The 23,553-nt window shown below is 43.7% G+C and overlaps 1 protein-coding gene across 3 annotated transcripts in view; it reads left to right on the top strand.

The window, feature by feature from the left end:
- The window catches only part of DIP2C (DIP2 acetate--CoA ligase C (putative)), a 530,217-nt gene that overhangs the window by 342,323 nt on the left and 164,341 nt on the right, over positions 1 to 23,553 (top strand). For all 3 annotated transcript variants that reach the window (XM_088445439.1, XM_088445438.1, XM_088445440.1), the window contains 2 exons: positions 17,950 to 18,089; positions 21,449 to 21,585. In XM_088445439.1, coding sequence (XP_088301565.1) covers positions 17,950 to 18,089; positions 21,449 to 21,585 — 277 coding nt within the window. The remainder of the gene's footprint in view (positions 1 to 17,949; positions 18,090 to 21,448; positions 21,586 to 23,553) is intronic.

Raw genomic sequence — 23,553 nt, 5'->3', positions numbered from 1 at the left:
TAACCGGCCTTAAAGATTTATCTACACAGTGGCAGCCACTGTCTCTGATCGGACTATAAACCTAAATACAGCAGTGCAGTCATGGCCACATGAATAATTCAAATACCTCAAACCTCCTCCCCCTCTATACATGCCACTGTGCTTTTAGTCTAGGACAGAGGTTCTCAAACTCCGCCATTACAGTCCTGGTTTTAAGGATATCCATGATTGAGTCCAGATGGTTAAATCAAATTGACTGAGGTACTAATTAAGTCACCTGTGCTCAAGCATGCATATCCTTAAAACGTGGGCTGTAATGGCAGAGTTTGGGATCCTCTGGTCTAGGATATTACTCCTTTAGTTGGAGTGCCCTTTTTAATCTTTTGCTGTGTTGATTTTGTCACTGAGTATCGCAATGTTTAATTTGCCCTTTGTTTAGTCCCTTTACCAAAATGCTTGCTCAGTATGTTAACCTATAAAGGTGTTATCCACTGCTGCAGAAAATGGACCAAACTTTATAGGAATAGAAGGACCCTATAATCTGTTTCCATGCGTGCAGTGGTCTTTGTACAACTCGGACCAGCTCTTATGGTGAAGGCAAGACATGCCAGGGAGGGCAAACAGCAGGGTCTGTAACTATAAGCCCAATAGGTTTCATTACATTTATTAAAGTTTTATTTGCTGGTTCTTGGTGGAACTGATACTTAGATATGTGCCCTGCTGCATCTCCCAGGAGACACAGGAAGTCCAATCTCCTGCTCAGATGAGCCTTGTTTGGGCTTCCAAAGCGCCTACCCAGTGACCTTCTATTCTTGCAGTTGAGAACATCACAGGGGAGGGGCCTCGACAATCCTAAACAATTCCCACCAGAGCAGGCGCCCGATACTGTTACACGGTTAATGGGACTTGCTGAGTTACTGCATCCTCAGATTATCAGTAGGTACAACTTTGTATTTTATGTTAGGTCACCTTATTCCATCCAAAACTAAAAATATAGTTGACCTGTACCTTTATGAGATTTTTTTGCAACCTTTTCCATCAACTGTATATCAGACTCTATCAACTGATGCTGACCACTCTTCTTATTAGTGTCATCCTTTGCAGGATGCGTCTCTGCAGGATCTTACGCTTACTAAACATTGTTTATTATTGCTCACACCTTTATGAAAAATAAGCAATACCCGGAATGTGCGCAGCAGCATATTGTGCAATATTGTACTTTGTTGAATCTGCCCATAAATTAAGCAGAACAAAAAATAAAAACAATGTTTGCAAATAATTTTAACTGGGGAATAGGAATGTAAACATAAGAAAACAGAATCAGTAACTGAATGTGTGCTTGAAGTGTCTCACAACCTGTTTTAATTGATGAGCGGTAGAATAGTAAGTCACAGGGCTCGATCCACTTAGAAGCGAATTGCTGTTGCAATGGCATAGAAACACCGACCACGGCACGGCAATTCACCCCCCTCGCAGGCCTACCGTATATAACAATGGACTTGCACATTTTTGTTTGCAACCCTATAGAGTTGTAACAGAAATGTGCGAGTCCGGAGGTACCGTAGTTGCGGCATATACAGCCACACTAAATGGCGGGTCTGAGTAATTTGTAACCTAGTTGGATCGAGCCCATAGTGTAGTCTACTGTAGGACTTATTGGTAATGATTGTAAAGTTCATTGGAAACCTCCAATACAGGGGAAACCTTATTTAATTTTACTAAACTTCTGTTAGCATTTGAGAAATTGTAATCTGTATGTGCGACTGCCACAACTTAATCTAGCATTTATCTTTGATAGTTCATCTTGGCCGATTAAATTCCTAATTGCATAGAACAGGTTAAGGTAATTTATGGGTCTCGACTACGAAGTACAATACAATATAGATTCACAGCAAGTGACGGGAGTCATACTACTCATTCAAGTTTAATCTTCATATTTTTGAAGAAACTAATAAATTACTATAAATGTACCAGGCATAATTGTGTCTCTTTATGCGTTAGAGCATCCAGAATCATCCAGAGTTTATCTTTGTTCTACTTCATACCATACACTGTAGAATATACAAACATTTGCCTAAGGCAGCTGAGTCCCAGCACAATATTCTGCTATTTATTATGCTCCGGGTTATGTGGCTTCACTGGTACCTTAATAATTAACTTAATTACATTATTCTTGGGATTGTGAGAGAGTTTTCATATACATTTTAAATACTGGAGAATAGAAATATGAAGAAGCTTCATATCATGTTAACTGATCATATTATTGTACTGATACCTCATACTTCCATTTTGCTAGATACCGTTTACATGCAGTAGATTTCCAATAATAAGGACAGTCACTGATTATTTTGTAAATGGTATTTAATGCCATGCAGCAGGTATCATGTAAATTAAGTGATTTTCCTAGTGTGGCCTTATTCAAAATACTGCTTAATGTTGTTTTAGCTTTTATAAAGCTTTAGAGGTAGATTTACTAAATGTCAGATTTTCAAAACCACGACAACTTTGGCCGATTTCTCTGGAATTCTCTTTCATTCATGGGGGACACTGGAGAACCCTAGGGAAATAGCTGATGCTGGAGTAGTTTGGACACTTAGAAGTTAAGATCAGATATCACAGTTCTGACTTCAGAGCCTTCCCCTATACCCCCCCCCTGCCAGTTTTTTTCTTAGTGCCCAAAGATGCTGGGCATGTTTTTCTCAGTTGCATCTTCCTTTTTAAAGATACAGTGCTTCCGGAAAGTATACACAGCGTTTCACTTTTTCCACATTTTGTTATGTTACAGCCTTATTCCAAAATGGAATAAATTTATTTTTGTCCTCAAAACTCTACACACAATACCCCATAATGACAATGTGTAAAAAGTTGTTTTGAGATTTTTGCAAATTTTATAAAAAATAAATAAATAAAGAAATCACATGTACATAAGTATTCACAGCCTTTGCAATGAAGCTCAAAATTGAGCTCAGGTGCAACCTGTTTCCACTGATCATCCTTGAGATGTTCCTACAGCTTTATTGGAGTCTACCTGTGGTAAATTCTGTTGTTTGGACATTATTTTGAAAGGCATGCACCTGTCTATATAAGGTCCCACACTTGACAGTGCATGTCAGAGCACAAACCAAGCATGAAGTCCAAGGACTTGTCTGTAGACCTCCGAGACAGGATTGTCTAGAGGCAAAAATCTTGGGAAGGGTACAGAAAAATATTTTCTGCTTTGAAGGTCCCAATGAGCACAGTGGCCTCCATAAATGGAAGAAGTTCAGAACCATCAGGACTCTTCCTAGAGTTGGCCGGCCATCTAAACTAAGCGATCGTGGGAGAAGGGCCCTAGTCAGGGAGGTGACCAAGAATCTGATGGTCACTCTGTCAGAGCTACAGCATTCCTCTGTTGAGAGAGGAGAACCTTCCAGAAGGACAACCATCTCTGCAGCAATCCACCAATCAGGCCTGTATGGTAGAGTGGCGAGACGGAAGGCACTCCTTAGTAAAAAGCACATGGCAGCCTGCCTGGAGCTTGCCAAAATGCACCTGAAGGACTCTCAGACCACAAGAAACAAAATTCTCTGGTCTGATGAGACAAAGATTGAACTCTTTGGCGTCAATGCCAGGCGTTCTGTTTGGAGGAAACCAGGCACCGCTCATCACCAAGCCAATACCATCCCTACAGTGAAGCATGATGGTGGCAGCATCATGCTGTGGGGATGAACTGGGAGACTAGTCAGGATAGAGGGAAAGATGAATGCAGCAATGTACAGAGACACCTGGATGAAAACCTGCTCCAGAGCACTCTTGACCTCAGTCTGGGGTGACGGGTCATCTTTCAGCAGGACAACGACTCTAAGCACACAGCTAAGATATCAAAGGAGTGGCTTCAGGACAACTCTGTGAATGTCCTTGAGTGACCCAGCCAGAGCTCAGACTTGAATCCGATAGAACATCTCTGGAAAGATCTGAAAATGTCTGTGCACTGACGCTTCCCATCCAACCTGGTGGAGCTTGAGAAGTGCTGCAAAGTGGAATGGGTGAAACTGCCCAAAGATAGGTTGCCAAGCTTGTGGCATCATATTCAAAAAGACTTCAGGCTGTAATTGCTTCCAAAGGTGCATCAACAAAGTATTGAGCAAAGGATGTGAATACTTTTGTACATGTGATTTCTTAGTTTTTTTTTTCATTAACTTTGCAAAAATCTCAAAAAAAGACTTTTTACATGTTGTCATTATGGGGTATTGTGTGTATTTTGGAATAAGACTGTAAAATAACAAAATGTGGAAAAAGTGAAGCGATGTGAATACTTTCCGGATGCACAGTATGTTTGTTTGTTAAATTTTTATCATCACACAGACTGGCCACCGGCTTACATTATGCTTCCAGACTAACTGTTTATGGGTCTGGTTACTTCCCCTCACAGGGGGATCTCTTATGGGCGTCCATCCCTTTCAGTGGTAAACCAGGTGTCCCGAGGAATCCAGGATAGCCGGACTCTGGACCCCTGTGTTTTTCCATTGCAGTGATCTAGATCTTAGCCAAACACCCTGGTGGCCTTTTCTGTTCCACGACAGTCCCTTGGGGCCTACCTACCCACACAAGTTCAGACTAGTCATCAGAAGTTGCTATTGATCTCTCAAAATGGTACGATTTTCCTAATTCTACTCCCGGGCATTCCATCTGACCTTTCTTCCTACTTGGAGACGGTCTAGTCTTCACTTTGAGTGTATTGTTGCTCCTCTGGGCTATTTCTTCAGCCCTGCTTCATAGATTCCCATTCCTAACTTCCACCTTGATAGGGTGGTCTTGTGGATTTTTGTTCGTTAATGTTCTGTCACAGTTTCATATCTACTGGGTACTTGTGGTCCCTTCTTTGCTTGAGGTAGACCAGCAGGATCCTCTGTTCCTAAATTTCACCTTAACTGTACGATCTTGCAGACCAGTAGGTCTTTTCTTCTCTATGTAGTGTCCTAGATACATATCAACCAGGCAACTGTGTCTCCCTCCTTACCGGAGGTGGATCAGCAGAGTTCAACGTCAGCCACAACTAATTGCCTTTTCAGTGGTCATCCAACAGGTCTTGACCATGGCACACCTGCCATTTCCATACTGCCCACTCGACCAGTCGGTGAAGTGCTCTCTGTGTTTTGGCGTGGTTTCTCAGCAAAGCCATTTTTGCAGGGCTGCAATGTGGTCCTCGGCTTTTATAACCAGCTAATATTTTCTTATCAGGAAGTGTATTGACCATCTAGTTAAACAAATTATTTCTTTCTCCAGCATCTTTGCCAATAGCATATGCAAATCAGATGCAGGAGGTAGATTGAGCAAGGTACTCTAGTAGTTTAAAAGGGTATGGGCTCTTATTTGGGAATATTAATGGACTGACAATTAAAAAAGTCCTCTTCTGTTTTTAACACACAGCGAGTTGAACAAATCCGTATTAGATTATTTTTTTATTATACTGGGAAACATGTTGCTACTACTCAGCTAGGTAGAAAAGCAATATCAGGCAACTTTAAATAAATATTCAGATTAGTATCAAACTAAATAAGTTTCCCCAGCTACAGTGACATGACGTGTAGTGGGTTTTCTACTACAGGAGCCATAGGGTATCCACAGGATACCTTGGGGTATAGGCGATGGCAGCAGCATCGGGCACCACAGAGTTAAAACTTTCTGCCTCCCAGGATGCACTGGGGGCCCTCTCCTATACCTCGCCCCCCAGCCAAGGCCATCAGTTTTTTGTAGGTGCCCGGCCAGAAGTCGGAGCACATGTAGCAGAGTGGGGCTGTTACAGCCACTGAAGATCTTTCCAAAGCAGCTGTAGCTGCACATCTAGAGCAGTACAGCATAGACAGTCTGTACAGACATCCATGCTGTCTCTCCTTCACCCCGCCAGTACCAGAATGCCGGTACCGATCCGGGGATGCTGGTGGAGGTCTGGGGTCACGGCTAGCAGTGACCCAGGTCCACCCGGGCTGCGGCCGGATCTAAGTGGACCAGGTAAGCGGCGGGTCCCGCGGAGTGCACCCACCGGAAAACACAGTCCTCAGTCCCCAGGCAGGGGGCTCCCTGGGGACTGGCTTGCGAGTGGAGCCAGGTATTAACCTGCGCTTCCACAAGCCCTTGGGATAGCGGGCCGCGACTGAGCGGTAAACGTCCGGCGTCCCTGGGGTTAAATGCATGCCAGGGGAACGCGCCTTCCCTGTTTACAGCCGGCACCTCCCCCGCTGCACAGTGCCTTTCCACAGCGGTCTTGCGGGCTGTGTTCAATGTTCCTCCCCCAGGGCCCGCCTCCTCTCTGCTTCTCGGTGGACATTTTAATAATAATGTGCAAGCGTTGCTGGACGCTGAAGCTGGTGGCTGTGTGGTCCGGGTCCCCCTGCATACCTCTCCTTCAAACTAAGGTAAGGTCAGTGTATGCTTCGCTGTTTCCTACCAGGCTCTGTGTCTGTGTAGTTTATCAGCGCTGGTAGTGCAGGAAGTTATTTCTGCATTGTATGTGACTAGATGCTAGCGCTGCTGCCTGTACTTTCACTCTGACTGTCATCCCTTTTTTTTTTTTTTTTTTTTAACCCTGTTTTTCCTCTGCTAAAGCCCTTGCAGTGCGGTGTTGAAGGGTGTAAATTGCCTCACTGTAAAAGTATTTATCTGTGAGATGGGTCACATACACTCCGTTACACTCTTCATGTCTGAGAGTGAACGTGAATTTACACTACTGCTACAGTGTACCATGTAATGTACTAATAGCGGAGGGTGATGTAATCACTGGGCATGTTTTCTGATATCACACCTGATTACTGTGTCTATGTCTATGCAGGAACGCCCTGGCCTTATTTTGCTAAGGCACTTACAACCCTTGTGGGTCAGGCCACGCCCCCTGCGTTACCCCAAATGGGGTTATCACGGTTGTCGGTTGGGTCCTCGCCCAGACAGTGGTTCCCCAGGCAGCTGGGGTACCCCAGTGTCTACCGCTCTCGCCCACCCAGATCTCGCAGGAACGTGCGTGTGGGGGTTCACTGTCCAATACGGTACAGCACCTAACGGATGTGTTACAGGGGGAGTCATCATTGCAGCCTGCTACGCGGCCTGTAGTGTTTCAGAATGTTCTGCATTATGATGATGACATGACATCTGATGACGGTGAGAGATATATACCAGACCTGATACGGGCATTCCATGCGGTCTTGGTTATTGAGGATGACTATCCCCCCTGTGGCCAACAATAAATAAAGGTGATGCCACTGTATTCCTCTATCTGGTCAGTTGGTGGATCATTTAGCCAAGGCATGGAGAAATCCGGGTAGTAGATGCCAGCCTCAAACGTTTGACTGTCGCATACCCCTTTGCTGATAATTATGTTTCCAAGTGGGAAACTCATCCGCAGGTGGATTCTCATGTGACACGTCTATTCAGGAGTGCTGCGTTACCCATGCCCTCCATGTCCTCCTTAAAGGATGCACGGATCGTAAAGTTTAAATATGCCTAGAATCCATTTATTCCCTTGCTGGAGGGGCGTCCAGACTGGCTATGTCCGTGTGCTGGGTGGCCAGAGCCATGGAGCGCTGGGCTAATAGCTTGGAATTGTCTCTGGACTCTGACTTGTCGCCTGAACAGGCGGAGTTGGTGGGCAATCTCAGAGACTCAGCCACGTATATTAATGAGGCAGCCTTGGACATAGGTCTCCTCGCTTCCAAATTCTCATAACCAGCTGTGACTGCTCTCTGCATCCTATGGTTGCGCTCTGGTAAAGCGGATGCAGATTCCAAACAGAGTTGGAATGCTTGCCCTTTAATGGATGGGTCCTATTTGACCCTGCTTTGGACAAACTTGTGGCTACTCTGGCAGCAGCTAAGTCTACATGTCTGCCATCGGCTACGGTCCCATCAGGGTCTGGTGCTTCGTCCTTTCGGCCCTACAGGGACCACCGTAGGTCCAAAGTGCAGTCCTTTCCTAGGCAGTCAGCAACCAGGACATCTGCCAAGCCAAAGAAGCAGGCTTAGAGTACCAGTCATCCTACTCTCAAGTCGGTCGATAAGCCTTCAGCCTGATGGGACGGTCCACCCCTTGGGGGACCCCAAAGTGGGAGGCCAGCTTCTTCAGTTCGCCCAGTGCTGGTATCTGACTACCATGGACACTTGGGGCAGAAAAGTGGTCTCTCTGGGATACGCCTCTCCTTTCGGCAAAGGCCTCCCAGACGGTTTTTCACTATAGGCCTTCAATCAGATCAGGTCAAGGCCATTGAACTCCAGCAAGTGCTGCACTCTATGCTCCAGGCTGGAGTTATAGTGCCTGTTCCATTATCCCAGCAGGGAACGGGAGATTACTCGAATCTCTTTCTGGTACAGAAACCCTATGGGTTTTGCCGACCCAACCTCAGGTCCCTAAACAAGTCTTTGTGGGTTCCTCGGTTCAGGATGGAGACTCTCCATTCCATTTTATTGGAACCGGAGGATTTCATGGTGTCTCTGGAGATTCAGAATGTCTATCTACATATCCCTATTATCTTGGCGCAACAGCAATTCCTCAGGTTTGCAGTGCTAAGCCGCCATTTCCAGTTTCAGGCACTGCCCTTTGGTCTGGCCACTGCGCCTCGAGTATTTACCATGGCGGTCATGGCAGCCCACCTGCGGATGCAGGGGGTCCGCCTGTTGTCCTATCTGGATGACCTCCTGTTGTTGGCAGGGTCTCCAGTAATCCTTCAGCGCCATCTGCAACTACCAATATCTGTGCTGCAGACTCATGGCTCGCTGATAAACTTGGAGAAGTCCTACCTGGTTCCCTCACTGAGGATGCTCCAGTTCGGAGCCCTGTTGGGCTCCCAACACCTGTGGATCTTTGTGACAGAGAACAAGATCTCTGCATTACGGGCAGGAATACGCAGTTGCCTTCGCAGCCGACGACTGTCTGTGCACTCAGCAATTAGGTTACTGGGCTCCGTGGTGTCGATGTTCGACATGGTGGAATATGCCTAGTTCCACTCCAGGGTTGCCCAATCGGATAAAGACAGACAATTGTGCTTTCCCCGGAGGTACATCTGTCTCTAGCCGGGTTGCTGTGGGCTGGACAGGGGGCGTCCCTTGTGTATTGTGGACTGGGTTCTTCTGACGACGGACGCCAGTCTCCGAGGCTGGGGAGCAGTGACGGGTCCACACTTCTTTCAGGGAAGGTGGATGCCTACAGAATCTGCACTTCCAATAAATCTCTTGGAATTTCAGGCAGTATTAAAGGCTCTCCAACAAACAAGACATGTTCTCCACAGAAGGTCCGTGCACGTACAGTCAGACAGTGCCACCGCGGTGATTTTCATAACCGCCAAGAGGGAACCCGAAGTCTGGCAGCTCTGACAGAAATGTCCCGCATTCTGGCTTGGGCGGAGGCCAATCTCCCTGCCATATCAGCAGGGTTCATACCAGGAGTCCTCAACTGGGACGCAAACTTTCTCAGCCGTCAAGACGTGCATCCAGGGGAATGGTCTCTTCACCAGGAGGTATTTCTACAACTGGTGAACAAGTGGGGCCTTCCAGAGATAGACCTCATGGCCGCCCAACACAACAACAAGTTACCTGTGTATGGGTCAAAAACAAGAAACGCAGGTGCTCTTTTGGTACACGCGCTGTCGGTGAGGTGGACCTTCAGGTTTGCATACCTGTTCCCTCCATTTTCCCTTCTTCCTTGAGTGATTTGCAAATTCAAGCAAGAAGGCGACACGTTTCTGTTGATGGCTCCAGCGTGGCCCAGAAGGCACTGGTTCTTAGATTTTCAAGGTCTCTCGGTAGACACTCCGATACGGTTACCTTTACTTCCGGACCTGTTGTCTCAGGGTCCTTTTCATCACCCGGACCTGGGTAGTCTGTCTTTGATGGCGTGGCTGTTGAGACAGCCCCCTTAAGGTCCAGGTGTTTTTTTCCAGGCTCATAGCTGGGAAATCTACTTCTGCAAGAATTTACCACCGAGTGTGGCACACTTTCTTCGAATGGTGTCATCCTAGAGGATATGATCCTCAGGTCTTTAGGATATCCAGGGTTTTGGCTTTCCTACAGGTAGGCTGAAATCACGGTCTTCGCCTTACTTCACTGAACGGCAAGTTTCTGCCCTATCAGTCTAGGTTCAGCGTAGGGTTGCTACACTGCCTGATGTCCATACCTTTACGCAAGGTGTACTTCGTATTCAGCCTCCCTTCGTCCCACCAGTTGCTCCTTGGGATTTGGCTGTGGTCCTAAGAGCTCTCCAAGGACCGCCATTTAAACCGCTGGGCTCAGTGGATTTAAAATGGCTTACAGCTTTGACTGTATTCCTTCTGGCCATTGCTTCGGCTAGAAGGGTGTCAGATTTGGGGGCTCTGTCATGTCGCCCTTTCTGATTTTTCATAGAGACAGGGTGGTGTTTCGCACTCGCCCTGGTTTTCTACCTAAGGTGGTATCTAGTTTCCACATTAATTAGGAAATCATAGTACCGGCCTTTAATTCCCCAGACCTCTCCGCTAGTGAGGCCTCCTTGAATGTGGTACGTGCTCTAAGTATTTATGTTGACTGTACCAGTTCCTTTAGGAAATTGGACTCCCTGTTTGTCCTCTATGGCTTCCATAACAAGGGTTGGCCTGCCACTCTGCAAACTTTGGCAGGATGGATTTGGATGGCGTTTTCAGAGGCTTACATTCATATAGGCCTTCCTGTTCCATCCTCTGTTAGAGGTCATTCTACTCGGTCTGTGGGTCCTTTGTAGGCAGCTCGTCGTGGTACCTCTGCTGTTCAGCTCTGCCATGCAGCCACGTGGTCTTCGGTCCATACCTTTGTGCGGTATTATGCTTTTCATACCTTCGCCCCTCAGGATGCTTACTTCGGACGGCAGATTCTCCTTCCAGCACAGGAGCGTCCCCACCCTTAAAGGATACTGCTTTGGGACATCCCCAAGGTATCCTGTGGATACCCTATGGATCCTGTAGTAGAAAATAAGAGATATGGTAAGAACATACCCTTCTTATCTCTATTTCTACGAAGTCCATAGGGTTCCACAGGACTCCTGCCCTGTCGCACCTGTACTGCAGATGGGCTTTGCTCTGGTCACCGGTTTTTCCGTCTCCCTCTGGTGAGAATGTGATTCTTGTGTGTTCCAGATTTTTTTCTCAATTTGTTCTCCTCCTTCGGCCTATGGCTCATTACGAAACTGATGGCCTTGGCTGGGGGGCGGGGTATAGGGGAGGGCCCCCAGTGCATCCTTGAGGCTGAAAGTTTTAACTCTGTGGTGCCCGATGCTGCCGCCATCGCCTATACCCCAAGGTATCCTGTGGATACCCTATGGACTTCGTAGAAATAGAGATAACAAGGGTAAGTTCTTACCATATCTCTTATTTTTCCCTTCTTATTACATTTGATATCCCTCCTCCCACACTAGTCCATTGATAAAGTACCCTCTGCAGCTTGCTCAATTACAGCATAGTACTGGTACATACTACATACTGTACAGTATAGCCACCATTGCTGGCCAATTTCTATAATCATTTATGAGAGAGACGAGGACACTACACAGGGATATAATCGATAGCTAACCCCTGATTGAGTGCCTACGATGGTGCCAGCATCATTATTAGCCCTACGTTGCATCCCTACCTCCATTACCAGTCAGGAATTATTCTGGAGCTGGCCAGCAGAGGTCCCCTGCTGAATAGAAAAAATTGTGTGGATCCCCCTGCAGGACTGGGATGCAATCGGGAAGCCGGCTGACGTAAGCCCGACAGCCGGCTTCCCGACTGCATTATCCCGGCGAGGGTTAAATGCCAGGTGTCTAAATCTAGACGCATGTTATTTTTCCGACGCCGGGCGCCGCCAGCGGACAGCCGCAGGGGGGGGGAGGGTTAGGTTTAGGGCTCCCGGGGGGGACTTAAGGTTAGTCACCCCCCCGGGTGGGGTTGAGTGTTAGGCTAGTGGGAGGGAGGGTTAGGGTTAGGCACCTCCGGGGGGAGGTTAAGGGTTCAGCACCCCCCAGGGGGACTTAGGGTTAGGCAGCGGGGAAGGGGGGGTAGGGTTAGGCACCCCTAAGGGAGGGTTAGGGGGGTTAGGTTAGGTTAGTAGATACTTACCTTAGGACGATCAGGATTTCCAGCGCTGTCTGGCTTCCGCTGCCGGGCTCTACTGTTTTATCGGGCTGTCGCTGCTGAGATTCGAACTCCCGGCCATGCAGCCGCCGGGATATCATACCGATACCGCAGGACTGGTACCGGGAAGCGGGTGATATAAATATATGTTAGGCTATTAGAAGATCTATGAATGTTGGTTTCATTTGATCTATAAATAGTGCTAAATTAAAGCTGAAACTACAAGTGAGCACAATAGTGCATATCCCCAATAGGTAACGGTCCTGTTCTTAGACGTAACTAGGTATTTGATGGCCCCATAGCAAATGTTTGTAAGGGCTCCTATGTACTACCCAATGGTGAAAAATGTATATAACACGTGTAACTTTGACAAGAAAGATGGGCTTCCCTAGCTCTGGGCCCCATAGCAGCTGCACACCTTGCACCTATGGTAGTTACGCCCTGTTTATGTCATACTATTGAGTTGGATAAATTAGATTAATCGCATATGCCAGCTATTGGTCAGATAATACATTCCTGTTTTGCAAACAGATGGCATCGCTACCAGTTGCGAGCGTTACATTTTGTTTTCCTGCATTTTTGTCTTTTTCTATCAGTGCCTGAAGGCTTTCATTTTCTGAAATCACTGCTATTTCAGAGCCAGCTGTAGTTTTAACCTTTAATTGAGATTTATCACTGCAGGTTTTCAGGGAAAGGTTTGCAAGGGAGCTTCATGCTTTCTAAATTTCCAAATAACTTGGTGTCATATGACCTGTTAGAAGAACACAAATAATTAGTCCTGAATGGAAGTGCCTGGCGCAGTGGATAAAAATTACACAGCAGAACCTCAGGAGACCTACAGAGATGCTGAATGCTTTTTCCTGCTACATTTGCCTGGGCTATTTAAGTAACTTGATATGTTTTGCATGTAATTGTCATTCATAATCCAGCCTGAATTGCATTATCTTCCTATTTGCGTCTCAGAGTCAAGCCGGATGGAGTGATGTCTCATCTCATCCTTGAAAATCGCTGTGACATTTCTGTCTGGCTAAGCTGACTGCTTCAGTAAATCAGTAGGGTATATGACGGAGACTATGGTTCTAGGGATACATTCCATACACACGCTGAATAGCAATTTGCTTTTTACACTATACAAAAGCAGCAGGCTGGATTCACATGCATATTAACGGGCTATTGGCAGCACGGCAGTGTGCTTAATGAGGGTAGGTGTATTCCCCTAATATTAAATATGATTTGCTCAAAAATTATGTGATGCTTAGTAATTATGATCAACTTGAGGCTTGCATGTGACAAATACTGTCAAATATTACAAATGTATACAGTAATGTATATCAAAAATAAATAAAATGATCACAATTAATTATCTTTAATTGCAATTAATGCATTGCTCTATGTCCCAGATGTCGGCATCATGTTGATGATGCAACCTAGGTATATGTTTATTAGGTCGCGTCGTGCTGATATTTTTAACGGTTAATAGGGATGGCCATTGACCATCGATGATTCATAATCATCAATGTTTTATGGCCGATGTTGAATGCTTTTACCATCGATGGGGTAAGCACTGAATGCTTTTACCATCGAAGAAAAAGCATAACTGAATCGTTCTTTTATGTTTTTTTTTTAACAAGGTGTCAGGACACTGAGCATAACTCCGCCCCCCGACACCACCGAAGCCCCAACCCCATGTTCTGATTGGCCTACGGGCCAGTCGGTGAAAAGAACAGGGACGACCATCTGTTGGTGAAACCATCGATGAGCATCCATTGCATAGTTGGTAACAATCATTTGCCACTTGCTATATCGCCATTGGTAGTAACATCGATGGTAACCACGCCAATGGCCATCCCTAATAGTTAATGCTCACTTGTGGCTTCATACGTAAGTGTAGCTAGGAAAAGAAAGACCCTGTGTATCCCATATGTAGGTGGGACTTTCACTACCCATCTGCAGGAATACATACAAACCTCATTCTACACCAGTGTTCAGGGAACAGGGGTAAATTACCCCACATGTGGTAAAAATCAAATTCCTGGGGGTAATGGACAGCCGGGCATGCATATTATGAATCATTCTATACTTCTTACTTTATTGATTTGCAAAATAGATTTTGCTAAAATACCAAAAATACCCACTGTATTTATTACAGTAGAAATTAGGGTAATTGATGAAACTTTAAAAGATTAATTAAATAGTTTTCAAAACATACATTTTTTATCAATGTTAATGTAATTTGTGAAAATCTGCAAAAGTAGTGTATTATTATAAAAGACAAATACTATTTGGCTCACAGTTTTCAGGAAATATCAAATGATCCCACTTAACTCCGGGTTTATGCGTCATCTTCGCCTGCTATTTGTATTCTACATTTGGAGCATTCTATTCTAGTCTGCAAACGCTGTACAGTTCTATTTGCCTTGATACCTGTTCTCCAATGCTGAGATGTCCTGACGGAGTCTCTTGCCGTGCTTATCACTTACTGCTGTCTAGCAAAACATCCAGATGAGAGTGAAGGAAGGCTATTATTAAGGATATGCTGCAGCATAATGTCTGATAAAGTAGCAGTAGGTTACACACAGGCTAAAAAATAGGGATTTTTTTATAATTTAGCAGATATTGCTGAGCAGCTCATCCCCATTACAAACTTGTGCCATGCAGGGAAAATACAGGCTGATTGTGTATAGCGCACTAATACGGAAGCTTTGTTTTTACACTGAAATTTAGAATCGTGCTAGGTAGTAGTGGGACACACCGTTCCCAACTCTAAATCTGTATAAGTGTGCTCCTCTTTTGCCCCTTTTTTTCTTTGCTCCCAACTCTGCACGAGGCCCATAATGCATAGCATAGTTTACATGCTAGACTAGTAAACACAAAACCTGTTTACATGAATGCTAATATTGCATTCATTTAACACTTGTATTAGATAAAAATTATTATCCATACTTGCTGACCTTCGACCTGCCCCCTCAGGGAGGATGCAGCCAGGTCAGTACTGCAGGGGGCGTGGCGCAGCAGAAGTGAGCGGTGTGGAAGGCGTAATGGTTTAATCGCATTACCGTGGCCACACCTCCAATATACAGTGCCACAATTACCAACATAGTGAAGCAGGGGCAGGTCCACGATTATGTGACTAAGAGCGAATCGCTTCATTGGCCGACCATACTGCCCACTGCACTCAGTAGTCTCCCAGGAGAGTATCCAAGTATGAATGATCAAAATCCATTTTACAGCCATGGCCAAAAGTTTTGAGAATGACAGAAGTTTTGGTTTTAACAAAGTCTGCTGCTTCAGTTTTTCTGATGGCAATTTGCATATACTCCAGAATGTCATGAAGAGTGATCAGATGAATTGCAATTAATTGGAGCTTGAAATCATTGTTGTTCCTCTGTTAACCATGGTTACCTGCAAGGAAACACCTGCAGTCATCCTTGCTTTGCACCACACAAAGGGCTTCGCAGGCAAGGATATTGCTTCTAGTAAGATTGCACCTAAATCAACCATTTTTCGGATTATCAAGAACTTCAAGGAAAGAGGTTCAATAGTTGTGAATAAGGCTTCAGGGCGCCCAAGAATTTCTAGCAAGCGCCTGGGCCGTCTCCTAAAGTTGATTCAGTTGCAGTCTGGAGAAGGAAAGGTGAGTGCTACCGTCAGTCCTGTGTCATGCCAACAGTAAAGCATCCTGAGACCATTCATGTGTGGGGTTACTTCTCAGCCAAGGGAGTGGGCTCACTCACAGTTTTGATTAAGAGCACAGCCATGAATAAAGAATGATACCAAAACATCCTTAAAGTGCAACTTCTCCCAACATCCAAGAACAGTTTGGTGATGAACAATGCCTTTTTCAGCATGATGGAGCAACTTGGCATAAGGCAAAAGTGATAACTAAGTGGCTCGGGGAACAAAACATTTAAATTTTGGGTCCATGGCCAGGAAACTTCCCAGACCTTAATCCCATTGAGAACTTGTGGTCAATCCTCAAAAGTCGGGTGGACAAACAAAAACCCACAAATTCTGACAAACTCCAAGCATTGATTAGGCAAGAATGGGCGGCCATCAGTCAGTATGTGGCCCAGAAGTTGATTGACAGCATGCCAGGGCGAATTGCAGAAGTCTTGAAAAAGCAGGGTCAACACTGCAAATATTGACTCTCTGCATAAATTTAATGTACAGTAATTGTCAATAAAAGCTTTTGACACTTATGAAATGCTTGTAATTTTACTTCAGTATACCATAGTAACATCTGACAAAAAGGTCTAAAAACATGAAGCAGCAAACTTTGTGAAAACCAATACTGGTGTCATTCTCAAAACTTTTGGTCATAGCTGTAGATTGTCTCTCCTGTCCTGTCCAGAGGGAAAAAATTGTCTGATCAGGGACTTTTGAGGCCTCAGGTAGGGAAAACAATAATGTGGTAATAGAAACAACACTATTATCATTCAAACACACCTACCCAGTGCATACTACACTAGATCATTTTTGCACAGTCCTTGTGAGCAGGGAAGACACTGACCCAGCAGCTATAATGGGAGTGGAGGAGGGAGTATCTCTATTGGCTCATCATCAATCACAGGCTGAGTACCATGGGTCTAGCACAACACAAATTGTGTAGAAATGCAAACTACATTATCCCTGGCTTAGTCACAAGTTACACACACACACAACTCTCTCTGGACAAAGTATTATACCTTGAGAACAGTGATGAAGCCAGGGTTTGCAGGGAGGGGAAGCAAAGGGTAAAATTAGGCCACACACGGGCCATGTCTACATCATGCTGTGGGGTGTGACTGTGGCACCTCTCACCCCCAGTACACATCTAGTTGTGAGGACTAGAATTGCATCATCACTCCCCTATCACTTGTTGTGTACTGCAATTGCTGCCTATAGGTGGAATCAATCAATGCACATTTTACGATCAAACCTCCAAAAATGGCGTTTTTGTAGGTTTGACCGCTTACCACTTATGCACCAAGCTCCGGAATGCGATACATTCCGGGGCTTGGTGCGGTGGGCAATAGAAGCCTATGGGCTTCTATTCACACTTCCCCCTGAGAGGGATCCAATTGGATTCCACCAAGTACCCTCTGCAGTGCGTTTGTCCTAAACCCGGATATCCTTCTATCGCAAAGGACAGCTCTTACCATGATTTTCTTCAAGCATATGGCGTCGGAAAACGCAGTTATAGTTGCGACATTTCATCAGTGTTGACATGGTCAATGTCGACATGTCAAGCATGTTGACATTATGAATGTCAACAAAATATACCACACCCGCTGCAACTGCAAAGCCAAATAAGTAAATCATTATAGACAAACTGATTAATTTATTTTTAGGAATTTGTTGAGTTTGGCTGATGCTGAAATTTGTATGCAGAACAAAACTTAAGAAATGTTCTCCTAGAAATATGAGTTTATACTAACATTACTGTTATTCAACCCAGGATACTACTTTTCGTATATGGGGTTGATGGGTACATAATGTGCATAGTATGTATGGGTAACCATTTTAAGGGACTACATTAAATTGAAGTCTTCTGCAAAAAATTGTTGAATGGTTTAAACCAGAGGTTCTCACCTCCAGTCCCCAAACAGGTCATTTTTTGTGGATTTCATTAATCATACACAGGGGAGTTAATCAACTTAATCTGTTTTGCTGGGTCAGTAATTATCCCACCTTTTTCCACAGACAGAAATCCTCAAAACATGATCTGTTGGGAGAACTAGTGTTGAGGTTGAGAACCACTGATTTAAACCAAAATAAATAATTTTATTAATGATTTTGAAACCTAATTTGACTTCTCTCAAGGTATTCACTTAGCCTAGAATGCTGCTACCAGCTAATATCCATGTATATTTTGCTTACATTTGTGCTTTTTCTTTTTCTAATTACAGGCCTACTGATGACAGCAATCAGCCTCCGGGTAGGGGGGTGTTATCAATGCAAGGACTCACCCATGGGGTTATTAGAGTGGACTCAGAGGAAAAGCTGTCTGTACTTACCGTGCAAGATGTTGGGACAGTGATGCCTGGTGGTAAGGATAATGTTATCCTAATCTTTTGGATCTGTAGAATGACTTTGCTTTTTGTTTCCCATTGAACATATCGCCCCCCAAAAAATTTGAGTTAAAACACCGCACATTACACCACCTCCTTTGTGCGGTGCAGGGGTTGCGTAGCCTATTGCTATAAAGCACAGCCCCTGACCGTCTGCAGCCTCCGCTACAGTCCCTGCGCACCCAGATAAGGGGGAGAAGGGGGTGCGTGAGAATGATTTAATGTTTCCACACAAACAAAATAATTCTGACGTCCCTGCTCCTATGTGATTGCAGATGTACATATAGCTATTTAACGTCACTGCTGTAGAATTGTCGTCAGAATTTCAACCAGTCTGTTACCTACACATAGAGGAAGCGTCAATTGGGTGGGTTTAATGAATATTGATGAGGACGGTCTCCCTGTTCATCAGGAATCCGGGACATCACTAGGAAATTAATATTCAGAAAGCCCTTTTCCTTTGTGACTTAATGAGCTGTATCCTCACTAATAGTAGCCTAGTTCAAACACTGGTTGTCGTCTAAACTATGTGTAGGCGACTGATGCTTAAGCTGTAGGAATGTTACATGTGATACCTAGAGACAATCCCTGAATCATATTAATTGCAGTCATTGAAGGGATTGTAGTATGTACCCATTATAGTTTGGAAGAATGGACTAAGCACCCTCGACATCTAGCAGAATAATTGTGGTTCTGCCATTGCAGAGCAAGGTACTGAATAAAAGGACATCTCATTTCTACAGACAAATGTTGCTGGGATAATTTTACAAAGGGCTTATTTGTCTAATGGATGCCTGTACAAAATCTATTAGATAACCTCAGTCCTCCTTCTAATTCTCTGGGTAATACCTTAGGCAGTTCCTGTGTAGCGCAGAGTTTGTCTGTACTGTGTACAGGGATGGTGGGGGTTCCAGCAATCGCCCTCCCACCATTCTGTTAGTAGGGTTATGATAAATAGATCTGAGGAGAACATGTTCTACTTTGCCTTTAAACAAAGGTACATTTGCAAAGACCTTGCAATGATATTTTACAGTGGTCATCTAAGGCCAGAGGCCCGGGTGTGCCAGGGGGATGAAATCCACAGCTGAGCTAACCGCATTGTTTAAGGCATTCTGTAGAGAGAAAGGAAGAGTGGAACATGTGAGAGATGCCTTCACACAAGATTGCTTGCAGCTGCTCTCTGCTCCCGACTAATTTGCTGCCAGCGGGAGTATAGCATCTCCTTCACTTTACTTTCTGCAAGTTCCAAATAGCCAAAACAGAATTGTTTACCTAATTGTTCTAATGCTTCTTGACATATGAAAAGCACAAACAAATAAATGTGCATATGTCTGTGTCTTGCCTTGTATATATACTTAGCTATATAAACAGACAAAATGACATAAATAAACACAACAGACTTAGGCAGAGGGAATTCCTAAACAAGGTTCCTCCCTTTTCTTAGTTGGGAATCATAAAGCATCCTTCATTAAACAGTTGTAACAGACTAATTTTATGAGACAAGATAAATAAACATCTTTATGGACACACTTTGTGGGCTGTACCAATATTCATCCTGTAAATTAATGTGGAGCTAGTAGTAGTAACCTGACTGAGCCATACTGATTCAGAACATAAAATGGCTGCCTTCAGTGTGAGTACACTGACTGTGGCACTTAATGAGTACACGTTTTGAGCATCCATTTCAGCTATACTATTTCTGCTCCACTATTATTCTGATCAAATATTGACTTCAACCAATGTTAGCAAGAATGAAAGACATTCAAACCAGTTTGCTTTTGGTTGATTATGTGACTCCCTGCTTTGTTTCTTTCTGTTTGTGACAGAAAATCATGTGCAATCACCTATTTGTCCATCTAGCACACACAAGCTCCCATGCGCAGTGTCTTAATTACTCATTCATACTATGTACTAACATCCTAATGCAAAAGGCTCATACCGCTGCAGATCGCAGTCCCCACTATTATCAGTGAGGACTATGGTCTAACTCCCATTGGATTACGCCACCCTAAGATGGCATAAACCGTTTGCCTTTGGAAAAGACAAATGTGAAAGTCTCCTCCAATATGATGGGGATGTAACTTGCAGGGACAGGGGTTATCGCTGTCCCTGCGAGTTATGGTTAGTACATAGCCAGGGCATTTTTGTAAACATGAAAAAATCTGTTTGCGAGAAGGACCATTAATAATTGCGGCAGCGCCACGATGATTCATTTATAGGCCCCTTAGTCTGTCTACCTCATATGACTGTGGTGCTGTGTCTTGAACTGGAACTTTTAACGTTTCTTCACTCAAACACATTGAAGTCATACCTGCATCCGTGCCAGATGTAATTGATAACTTATTAATTTCCATGTATGTGTTAGGCTTACTTGTGTCCATGTATTTGTTAATATGTTTAAAGCATTCTTGTATGTCATCTGTAAGATGATTGTCTGGTGGTACGGAATTTGTGGTGCCCTATAAATAAATACATTTCATATATACAGTATATAATAATTCTATACTCAGTGTATACTCTGTGTGTATGTGTGTGTATATATATAGAGAGAGAGAGAGAGAATATCCATCCGGTGTGGCGCTCCACGCTTACAGAAATGAATCACTCACACAGCTTGAGGTGTCAACGTTGCAATGCCAATAAAATAGCATTTTCATCAGGACAATGAACAATGGTAAACACACTCACCTTAAATACATGAACAAGTATCACCCAGTGCCAATGCGCGGGCCGGTCAGAGCGGGACTGCACGTCTGACCGCCGGCGCGTTCTAATGACGTCATTGCGTCTAAACGTTCGTGCACCATCACCATAGCAACAAATACAACAAAAATGGCAAAACATATACAGACAAAGCGGATGAAATAGTATGCATATACGAGTACTAGAACTACGAGTAAACTTGGTGTATACAAACACCTAAGTCTCCACATATGAGTATGTTGAGCAGAACACAACGCAAATAGATGGTACCAGCAAATAAATGACCACAACTCATACATACCTGCAATGATGAAAACAGTCTGTTAAGATAATATACATAAAAAAAAGCAACAACATGCAAGTGCTTTCCTATTATTATGTATGTTGATATATTACTAAATGACCCTGACACATGGTAGTAACAAAAATAAAGAAGGCCAACATTGGGATAATTGTGTATGGCATACTACAGGAACGAGCCCAGGCCAAGATATATATATATTAAATAATTATTTTTATAATTTCTAGAGCAGGTGATTTAATTTTACATCAGGTTGCAAGTTATATACCTTTTCGTATTTGGTATTTATGATTTACAATTGTTAATTTGTTTGCATTATACCCACATTTTCAGCTATTATGTGTTCAGTGAAACCTGAAGGGGTCCCACAGTTGTGTCGGACGGATGAGATTGGGGAACTTTGTGTGTGTGCTCTCGCTACAGGTACATCCTATTATGGCCTCTCTGGTATGACCAAGAACACCTTTGAGGTAAGTTCCAGCTGTGTATTGTGAAAGGTAACTTAACATTTGACATACGATTAAGTACATGGTTGCCATTATTAGAGCTTAACACTCTGGCCCTTTTTGTTCTAGACATATTTGTGCACGTTATGTTTCAAACACATTGTACATCAACATGCATAACTAGCAAAATGACTTGTTTATGTGCATGTCCATTTGGATGCTATGGTTTTCTTTTTTTTTATTAAATTACTATTTCCTTGGAGTTAAGTGTTATCTTTTTATTATGATATAACAGTTGGGAAATGAGGTGCATGTTTGGATTATTTAATAATATTGTGAATGGTGTATTTGCAGCACATAGTTTTGCATTAGGATGGATGATCTGTTTTTGCAATAACAGACGTTTAAAGATGAGTTTAAAAATAGCTCCCATACCGGAGGTAAACTCAATATTTTCTGGGTGGTTGGGGTTTTACTTTTAACCTTTGTCAAACTATTGTGCATTCTAAGTTTTCTCATTATGGATGCAGATCATATAACATAAAAATAAATACATATCACAGCTATACAGAATGTTTCGGCTTTACAATAACCTAGAAGCACAGTGTCATGCAAATAGCCAGTACAACATTGAGAAGGTCTCTGTCTCTCCATCTGCTGGGAAAATGTGGTACTAAAGCATTGTCTTTTGACCTTGTAACAAGACAGTATTAAAGTCATCTGTAATCTGTTCTAGCATTGTGTCTGTCTACATTCTTACCCTTAGAGCCATTTCTTTTAGCAGGTCTCCTGTCGCTACGTTTTAATGCACCTGCCCAAATATTATATATTTTTTCATATTATATGCAAACCGATTTGGTCTCATCATTATAACTATATAACACCAACTATTTATTTACTTGATACTGTATATAACATTTGTAAAACATTCATATAAGCATTCTGTGTAAATTCTATTGATATTAGTGGTATGCTGCTCACAGCAAGGTAAACAATGAAGGTCGGATCATCTCTGTTGTGCTGTCAGCGTGCTGAGTGCTCACCATTAAAGCCGTTTGTCTGTAGTGAATATTAATAATTGAAGAGAATGTTTGCGCAGTGCACTTGAACACAAAACCTGTGAGGATTTGCAAACTCTGCAGCAGAGCATAAACATTAAAATACAGCACAAAGTATCACAACCTAATATGAATCCTAATGCCTCAAACACAAATAAATAAATAAATGAGCCAGATATTCCTTCATAAACTGGCAGCTAATCAAATATACATCAAGTAATGCAGTCTGGGGCTCTTCTAACCAGCGGTGTAGAAATTGGGATTGAATATTCCTTAAAGGATTTTTCACACCTCTAGAAGACATTAATTATTAAGTCGTACATGTCCTCCTACAACTTTTACTAAATAGTTATTTGTTTCTGCCATTTACTGCATACATACAGATGGGTCCACATACATCTAGCCTCCTTCTAGTTGCGCCATGCCGTGGCGTGACTCTGTAGCGCATCTTTATACCTTCAAATGCGTCTTATTTACACAACTATGTGACTAGATAGCACAAGCAGCTTCTGCTGATTAAAATGATATGCAGCATGCTTATGTTCTGTGAGCAATTGCGGGTGTATCTAAAACACTACGTTACAGTGTCAGCGGCTGTAATACAGTAACGTAACGTTTCGCATGCAGATATACCCGCAGTCACACACAGAACATAGGCATGCTGCATATCATTTAAATCAGGAGAAGCTGCTTGCGCTATCTATTCGCATCGCTGTATGAATAAGACGCATTTGAAGGTGAAAAGACGCACAAAAGGACGCTCGGCCCTGCCAAGTCACACTGAGCTCCCGCATTGTGTGGCGCGACTTGTAGCGCACGGAGGATAGATGTATGTGGGCACATCTGTATTTATCATTGGATAGAGTTCATTAAATGGGGTTTTATATATACCCAATCCCTGGATTAACGTGTAACGTGTAGACAATACTTAGGG

Source organism: Taudactylus pleione, unplaced genomic scaffold (genome assembly GCF_031769625.1).
Source record: "Taudactylus pleione unplaced genomic scaffold, aTauple2 ptg000380l, whole genome shotgun sequence".
In the NCBI taxonomy this organism is placed as follows: domain Eukaryota; kingdom Metazoa; phylum Chordata; class Amphibia; order Anura; family Myobatrachidae; genus Taudactylus; species Taudactylus pleione.
Note: the sequence above shows the minus strand (reverse complement) of the source record. Positions and strands in the feature narration are given on the sequence as shown.